We start from the raw sequence: 9,525 nt of genomic DNA on the forward strand, positions 1-9,525 counted from the left end.
GCCCGCTGAAGTTGGGACCTAGCTAAATGTACAGGTAACCTGTAGTGGAGGAGTAAATGCACATCCTGGTTAGCTAGTTTCAAGACCTTTTCAGTAGTTTCTCCAAAATTTTGATTTCAAGTAACTTTGTAAATTCAGGTTAAAGGGTCTTTCTCCTAAACTGCACCATGAGCACTAACTGCAGCAAGGTCCGGATTTCTAGTATTATTGAACATGGTGACAACATAAGGAAGGCTTCTACTGAAGAGAAGAGTTGAGAACCCCAGTGGCAAAGAAGAAGATGATATGAGCATAAAAATCTGTCTCTGGGCAGAGAAAACACTTCTAGATTACCTGTTAATTCACCAGCAATATATTGTCACTTGAATTAATAATTGCTGCTAAAATGAGGATGGATTGAGAGTGATGTGGCTGTTTCATTACAGAAACAAGGACTGAACGGGCTGATCTACCACCGGCCAGTACCACCGGACCCCGTAAAGAAGCACAGCCTCAAGCGGTTCACATCCAGCCTTGCTGCAATCAAGGAGACAATAAAAGTGGCGTGCCTGTAGCAGGAGGTGAGACTGCAGTTTGACCATGATTCAAATTTATAAACAGTTGAACATCAAAAGAGTGGGTTTAGGTCTCTTTAAAAAACTATAGGTTTGCATAGGACCAGTGGCACAGTTCTTTGTTACTTTATTATCTCCTCCTCCTCCCTGGTATTTCTCTATTTGTCACTTTTGTATAAATTGTGTGTGAATTGCTGTGAAGGCAGCAGCATAATCCCCCTTATGCTCGATGCATCCATGATTTCACTTAGTGTTTTTAGAGTAGGGCAAGGGCCGACATTCCCGCAGTGTCCCCGGCATGCCTGGAGCAGCAGGGTTCCTCCCTATCCAGGTTCTCCAAGTTGCTGAGGCAGTAACTGCACAGGGCTCGGAAAGCTCTGGTGGTGTTTGGAGGCTGTAGAGGACTGCAGTGAGGTACACTGGAGGTAGGGAAAAGTACTTGGGGCTCATTTGCAGGGTCCCCGTTACCTCCACCACTCTCTCGTCCTTCATGCTGTGCTTTCTGAGCAGCGAGTCCATGCCAGCACGCCCAAAGCAGCTCCGCTCCCTCCCACCCCCACTGCGTGTCCCCTGGGCTCCCCAGGGTCCCTGCCACAAACACCCCTCTTCCACACACCTCCTCAAGACTTGTCTTTTCATCATCTGCTGATCAAACACGACTTCTTCTGAGGTCACGGAAAAGCAGACAGCCTCGGGGGCATGTGGCTGGCAGCAGAAAGCACTGGCTTCCCTCTCTGCAAGTGAGAAATGGTCTTATAGAAGTTGGGTTGGTTTTTTTTTGGTTGTTTTTTTTTGTGTTTTTTGTCTCACCTGCCAATAGCACAGATCTAAAGGCATTCGGATAACCCTGCTGAAGCACCCATTTACTCTGTTTTGGGAATTTCTCCTTCCTCCTTCTTCCCAAAGCCTGTCGATTATATAAGAGACAGGAAGAGGCGAGCCAGAGTTTTATCTCCTTTTAATTAGCATCTATCACAAAAGCAGAGGGAGAGAGAGAAGGAGAGAGGAAATTCTGCAGTTTATGTGTTTTGATATTTGCTGTATTCCTCCAAAACACAGCATTCAGCTGTGTGCCTTAGGATACATATCTGCTATAAATTCATTTTTTATCTAATTTGTCTGAGATCTAAGCTTCCTGTGGAGGTCTGAGATCAAAGGATCTGATTCCGTCTGATGTCGGCTCTGACACATAATGCGTGCTGACTTAGTTCTGTCTATAAACTCGCAGTGGGAGGCTGCCATTCTCCCTTGGCACCTTTACATAGTGAACTTTCATTTTGGCTGGGGAGGCTGACAGGTATAGCGTTGATTGGAGCCATCGTGTAAATAATTCATGGAAAGATATTTTTTTTTTTTTTTTTCCACTTAAAGTCTTTTAGGAATAGTTTCAAGACAAAGATTCCCCGATATGTTCAAATCTAAACAAGAATAATAATATCTTAAGTGAATTTAATACATATGACTTGGAAATGTCTAATGTTTGATTTCCCCTTATTTAAAGTGTTGTTGGTTTTGGAGAGAGAGGGAGAGAGGAAATCAAAGCAGAAGTCTTTTTGTTTAGTTTCTGCTTTACAGCTCTTCCCCCCATAAGAAATCCCACCCTTCTAATACAATTAAGTGTTCGGAGCCTTTATTATTAATCACCACAGCAAGTCTTGCGAGGCAGAGTGTTTCTGTTTGGTAGGTGCTTATAGAGTCCAATGGAGGTGGGGGTCCTGGTTGCTGCTCCAGAACAAGTGGCTGAGGGTGGAGGTGAGGAAGAAAGCTGTATGCATAGATATGTAGTACTGCAGGGGAGAAGGGATCAAGATATTACCTTGTCTGAACTTGGTGTAACAAAAAAAATCTCTTCAGCTTCGGATAATTATCTCTCTCTTGAATTAAATAACTTTTGATTGACTAACACATCGTTAACAAAACCAGCAGCTGGAGGTGGAGGAACATACTGGGGTTATTTGTTTTGCAAATTTTGCACTTATTCTGGTGGTTCACCACCTTCGCTACTGAAAAGTTGTGTCCTATAACATCTTATGTTTCCAAGCTTCAATTCCCAGTCTTTTCAGGTATTGTACCTTATTGACCCTTATCCTGAAGACCTTGGTCTCCATCGCCCAGAAATCACTGTTGTATTCCTGATGAGATGCTCCCACTCCACAAACAGGGTTTATCTCTCTTGTTCCTAGGTTGCTCAGAAAAACTCCCTCTTCCTTTTTACCAGTTTGCCCTTTTTTTTTCCACCTTTTACAACATTTCATCGGAATTAATGTCAGTTTTAATTCCACATCACTGGTGGAAGCACTAAATATCATCCATTTCAGCAGTAGTGTCTGGTACTACCACACATCCCCAACTCTGAGAATTATTTTCCATATATAATTAGTGCCTGAGCTCTATTAGTTGGTACTTAATCCAGTTAATCGTGTGCTCTATTGGTATTGAATAGTTCGTATTTATTTTTAAAAAAAATCAGAATATTTTAGATTACTATGTCATATAAATCTCAAGGCAGTATTTCATCCTTGAAACTGCTCATACCCAGAAAACTTTTAGCCTCCTCCGTTAACACAAACTCATTTGAAAAGTCCTGTTTTCACAGTTAAAAAGGCACTTTTGAAGATGAAGAGGGCATCAATACATATCAAGAAATAAGAGGAGCTTTGGCATACAGGGTCATGACCTGATCATCTTGTTTATGTGTGTAAAGAAGAAAATTGAACCTAGTCACTTATGTAGCTTGTACTTTAAAACAGCCAACTACCGTTACCAACTACTAACGTTAAAGCAAATTTGGGAAGGAAAACTGTTACACAGAAAAGTGTGTGACTACTGCAAATTTACTGATAAATTACCAGTGGGTTTCCAAAGGTACAAACTTGAAAGTTGTGAGTGTATGAGTTGGGAAAAAAAAAAAAAAAAAAAAAAAAAAAAAAAAAAAAAAATCTTCTTAAAAGGAAAAGGAAGAATAATCATGAAGAAATATAGACATTTTAGAAAATAAGATAGGGGAATATTATTCCAGCAAATAGAATGCTAATTAATGAAGTCTAGAAAAGGGAAAGGAGAATGCATTAAGCAGTAGGTCAGAGAAAATATGGGGCTGAGTGTCTCACAGTGCTGAGGGTTAAACTTCAAGGACAAACCTGAAAAATAAGAGATTGTAACAGCAGGTTTTCTGGGATTATTTGTGGTGAAGACCTATAATATATGCTGATGAACAGCCTGCAAAAGCTGGCGTTGCCCACTAACACATGAGATATGTGGACTAGGACTGGTTCTGAATTTGGAATGAGTAAAAAAGATTTGGGTCTGGGCTGGTTTCAGTTTATTTTCAGGGGGGGAAGGGAGAGGATGGCAAAAATTTTACAAATGTTTTTAGCATCCAAATGAAGCAGTCTGCCAATCTTGCACTGAAGTGATAGCACACCCTGTCAACTCAGAAACCATCTGCTACAACACTACAAGTGATTCTGCCTCTGTGGCTGATAACCGTTTGGTTTATTAAGATGTAAACATTTTTCATTTCCACATGAAAAATGTATGGTATATATTTTGCTTTTTCTGCATTTTTTTTTTTTCAGAGGCATTTTTTTTTTAAACAGCATTGCAGGTTACAGGCTCTACCCTGAGTAGGATTCAAATGTTGGAAATAAAAAGTTCTACCTTATATCCTGATTCAGAGAGGGCTGATGTATTTTATAGATGTGTAGTGTTAAAATTATTATCAGTCTTACCAATACATAGCTTATTAACCAGCTATATTCTATATAATTCATTATTAAACATTTATTAAAATATTTCAAACCACTGGAGGATGCTCTAGGAGCTGTTAGTGTCTCAAACCAGCTGGTTTGGTTGATGTATATGTATTTGTGGAATCAGCTTATTTCTGTCAAACTAAAATTTGTGGCCAGTTAAAATTATTTTCCCAACAATATCTCCTTTTTCATTAATGTTTTTAAGGCATAGTAAACTCATAGAAGGGTAAGGAACATGAAGGTAGGGTCTTGCAATTGTTGTAAAACACAAACTGATGCTTTCACAGGTATGGAAGCAACTGGAGCAGTGGCACACGCTACAGGACAACTGGAGGAGCTGAATCTGCAGCCCTGTGAAGCCGAGCCAACGAGAACGTCGAGCGCTGTCCGGTGTGATCCAGGTAACAGAGACACCTTCTCTTCAGCTAGGAAGAGCGACAGTCACCAACAGCTACGTGGAGGAACATCTCCTGGTGACCCTCTGGAACTTCAGCAGCCAACTGTCCTCCTGGGCTGCTCCGGCCAGGAGGATGCCCCCCAGCTTTCAGCTGGTTACAACGAGGAAAGAGAGAAGTCCAAAAGGATTTCCAAACCTCAGAATGATGTCAGAGAGCGTGTTGCTGTGGTAGCAGCAGAGGTGTAAGAGGCGTGATGTGAGGTGGTGGGTCACTGACAAAGAAAGCTTGGCCTGGCTTACAGTCAATGTAAAGCTGAATCTTTTGTCTCTGTGGTCAGACAAAGCCGTACACATATTAGCATGAGGAACCGGACTGCCACACTGCCCAGGTACAAAGGAACCTGTCACCTGGGTCTGCAGCCGGCTGGGAGACTCTGGCCGTGTCTGTGTTGTTAAACTTTCTTAGCTTCCAAAACAGGGTGGGTGTATCCAAACTGCCTGCTGAGAATAGTCCTTCTGACACCTCTAAAACTCAGTTTAAGAGCTGTTTGGAAGCATGTTAGCTGGCTAGCTAGGTCAGCCTTCAGATTACTTTCAAAAGCATTCAGGGATAAGCCTGACAATTCAGAAGTACCAGATTATTTGAGTTCTGACATTTTAATATACTAGCACTGATGTAGTCTTAGTGTCTAGAGCAATGCTGTTTGGTATGTATTCATATATAGAATTATATAGGAATTTTCCCATTCCTTCCAATCATGCCTTTAGTTTCATTCAAAGAACCTCGGTATGTGCATAAATCTTTTCCTTTTCTGAGGAAAAACAAACATGTATTCAACGTCCATTTAATTGTGACTTGAGTAAGTGCTTCCATTCCTCCTAGTTAGATCTGTGTTTTCTTTTTTTTTAAAAAAAAAATAATTAAAGTATTTTGCTGAGTTTAATCTTCACCATGTCCTTGTTTTCTAATACCTTTAAATCACTGGCTTGTTATGAACACTACTCTTTATGAATGATATTAATAATGCTGATGTCCTTCGGTTGCTCAGATTATACCTCTGTGCTTTGCTTTACTGAGCTGGAAGATGAGGGACTTTATTATGCCTTCTCTGTACCATAAAATTCTTGGTTGCAAGGTGGCTTGGCGGCATAAGATAAAATTTATACTCCTCTGCAGAAAAAATACTAAAGCAGAAATATGAGGTTTCTGCCCAGATCAGCAATGGAAGAGAAGTTAAGAAATCTTGATTTGAAAAAACAAATAAACAACAACAACAACAAAAATCCCAACCACAATCATTTCCTTTCAAGCTGAAAGAGTTAAGGTGCAGATGCTGGTCAGTGAGATCCAGTTCGAAGCATCATTTCCTGGTGAAAGCAAACGGATTCCATGGTGAGCCAGGCTTCTGGCTGACTGCACAGGAGCTTTTCTGGCTTAAGACATTTGAGGACGAGGGGCTTATATTCTTAAGTGCAATAGATCAGTTATGAAAAAGCAATTTCTTACAGTATTTTCTGCAGAGGCCAAAATATTCTTTTATGTGAATCAACATGGTACATCCCTAAGCCTCACGATTCTGGGACCTTGCAGAGACATCCAGGTTTGGTGAAATGATTTGGAGACCTTTCTTTTCCTCCACAGCTGATACCTAACTTTAGATGCTTTCACGTGGTAAGTGATCTTTTCCTCTCTGCAGAAATACAGCTTCTCCATCCCCTGAACTCCACTCCCCTTAAGTAGTTCTGCTGCTAGTAAGACTCTATCACAGCCAAGCAGCGTGAAAGCTAATAATATATAATTACAAATGGCAGGATGTATGCAAATAATATTGAATTATATGCAAAATTTATACAATAAAGCCTTCTTTTGAGGGAAAAAAAATCAGACATACTGGAAACAGTTAAGAGTTTTAATTAATCCTTTAATTCATAATCCTTGCATTTATCCATACTTTGTTTACAGAATAAATAATGTCTTGCATGTCTAGATCTCTAATGGAACAAGCAGAGCTAAAAAATCTTTAACTGAATCATTCTTGATCTTGATTTCCCACAGTGCTGTGTATTAACTGAGTGAGTGGCGGAGCATGGGAAACAACTGGGGAGAAAGTGGAATAAAACAGGATGAAAAATTAGTGCAAGCATTAAGTGAATTTGAATAAGTAAGAGATTTAGGGGATCTTGTGCTGTGTACCACACACAAAAAAAAAAAACCAACCAAAAAACCAAAACTCTAGCGATCAGAGAGAAAGAAGATGTGACTAAGTGTTTGAAGAACATGGTTAAACATGAGGTGATTTCTAAAAATAATTGGGTTTAGACCAGCTGCAACAGCACTTGAGTGAAATGGGATCCTACTGCTTTGTGGCTGATAGAAATCCAGATTTATTTTGAAAACATTTACATCTAGACAGCAAAGAAAAACCAGCCTCTCATTCTTACAGGGAATGTATGGTTAGATGAACTGACATACCCAAGCTGCTCTGGGATGTCCTGGGCAAGGCAAAGAGACAGCACACATCTCCATTTTACAGGAGTTTAAATACCAACCTGGCCTGTGGGAAGTCTGCATCTCATTAGTCTTTGCATCAATACTTTTTGTGATCCTGCTTCTGTTGGGTTTGCGTGGCCAGGTTTTGGTAATGGGACAGCTGCAGGGGTGGCTTCCGTGAGAAGCTGCCCGAAGCTTCCCCCATGTCCGACAGGGCCAATGCCAGAGGGACCCACCACTGGCCAAGGCCAAGCTCATTAGCGACAGTGGGGGACCCTCTGTGACAACATATTTAAGGGGAAAGAAACCTGTGCAACAACATCTGGAAGAGAGGAGTGAAAATACGTGAAAGAAGCAACTCTGCAGCCACCAAGGTCAGTGAAGAAGGAAAGGGAGGAGGTGTTCCAGGTGCCAGAGCTGAGATTCCCCTGCAGCCCGTGGTCGCTGTGCCCTGCACCTGTGGACATCCACGGTGGAACAGATGCCCACCCACAGCCTGTAGGGAACCCCACGCTGGTGCAGGGGGAATCCCAAAGGAAGTTGTGACCCTGTGGGAAGCCTGTGCTGGAGCAGGCTTCTGGTAGGATTTCTGGCCCCATGGGGAACCCAAGCTGGAGTAGTATCTTCCTGAAGGACTGTACCCCATGGAAGGGACCCACGCTGGAGAAGTTTGGGAAGAACTGTAGCCCATAGGAAGGACTCATGTTGGAGAAGTTTGTGGAGGACTGTCTCCCGTGGGAGGGAGCCCACACGGGAACAGGGGAAGAGTGTGAGGAGTCCTGCTCTTGAGAAGGAAGGAGCGACACAGACATGTGATGGACTGACTACAACCCCCATTCCCTGTCCCCCTGCAGCACTCAGCAGGGAGGAGGTAGAGAAAATCAAGAGTGAAGTTGAGCCTGAGAAGAAGGGAAGGATTAGGAAAGGTGTTTTAAGATTTAGGTTTTATTTCACATTACCCTGCTCTGATTTGATTGGCAATAAATTAAACTAATTTCTCAAAGTTGAATCTGTTCTGCCCATAATGGTAATTGTTGAGTGATCTCTCCCCGTCCTTATCTTGACCCATGAGCCTTTCATTATATTTTCTCTCCCTTGTCTAGCTGAGGAGGGGAGTGATAAAGCAGCTTTGGTGGGCAACAACCACACCACTCAAGACCCTTAGTCTTTGTTTTCTTGATTTCTCCTTAATCTGTATGCTATAATTAGGACAACAGGGGTTTCCACCTTGGCGTGGTTGTTTTGTGGGTAAATTTGTGTGTTGAAATATTCCTTTACAGGACGATGTTATACATGCCAAAAGCCAGGGTGAGGGTAGGGATGGAGTAGAAGGAGCCAGAGGGAAGAACCCACAGTGTGACGTGTGGGTTACTCATGAGGGATGGGGTGCCTCGATAAACTTGAGGTTATTAAAGACTTCTTGCTCAGCTTCAGGGGGTTCAGCTGAAAAGAGTTTGCTGTTTTATACTGTCATAGTCCAGCTTCTGGAAGGACACATAAAAAGACAGGAGTAGGATTTCAGGTCAGATTTTCAAAGACGCATATAGACGTATCATGGCAAAGACTCATGCTCTAGTGCAGCCCAAGCTCAGTCCAGCTTTGCGAGGGACATTAAGCCCTTTCAGCAAATCTCTTTAGGCTTAGCAAAGTGCTGACTTCCCCACGCTGAACACCACAGAACCCTTCAAAGTTCAGGCAGAATGAATGCAAAAGTCTCTGCATCTGCCTGTGCAGATCCATCCTGTGAGACCCAAAGTCTTTCTTGACGGTCATGTTAAATGTCAGTGAAATTTGACAAGTTTTCATTAAGTTTGTTGGATTTGGGGTTTTCACCTGCTAACCTTTTTCTGTAGTCCCGTCTCCAATAGCATTTGAGTTCCTTTATTGATATAAGGATGTACCTGAAAGGATGCTTCATTTTTAGTCAAGCTCTTCAGGCTTGTCTGAATTCCTAGAAAATATAGGGCCAAAATTCTTTTTTTTTTTTTTTTTTTTCCCCTATTTTGTGAAAGTGGTATTTTTCCTCTTATGTCTGAAGTAGAGGGGTGTGTTACAGACAAATTTGCCTTAGGCTTTGGGCCAGAGTTGATGAGACTTCACGAAGATACAGGAACAGGCACATGGATAGAAAAAAAAGAAAGCCTGGGAAAAATTAAAATGACAAGCCTGGTTAGGGAGCAGAGATAACTGGTGATGTAGTAAAATTAATTACAGTCTGGGTTGAAGGAATTGTGTGCCTAAGACAAAATTAAAGAAAAAAAAAAACAACAAAAAACCCCCAAAACCAAATAACAGCAATGAGATTATGAACCCTTTCATCATTTCTAT

General features: G+C 41.6%; 1 protein-coding gene across 1 annotated transcript in view; it reads left to right on the forward strand.

Moving 5' to 3' along the window:
* PKHD1 (PKHD1, fibrocystin/polyductin) overlaps positions 1-5,458 on the forward strand; it is a 265,500-nt gene extending 260,042 nt beyond the window's left edge. Inside the window, exons 63-64 of the mRNA XM_026846419.1 lie at positions 426-560; positions 4,597-5,458. Of these exons, the coding sequence (XP_026702220.1) occupies positions 426-560; positions 4,597-4,952 (491 nt within the window). The 3' untranslated portion in view covers positions 4,953-5,458. The remainder of the gene's footprint in view (positions 1-425; positions 561-4,596) is intronic.
* Positions 5,459-9,525: the final 4,067 nt, after the last annotated feature.

This window comes from Athene cunicularia, assembly GCF_003259725.1.
Source record: "Athene cunicularia isolate RWA chromosome 3 unlocalized genomic scaffold, athCun1 chr3_part1, whole genome shotgun sequence".
Taxonomy (NCBI): Eukaryota; Metazoa; Chordata; class Aves; order Strigiformes; family Strigidae; genus Athene; species Athene cunicularia.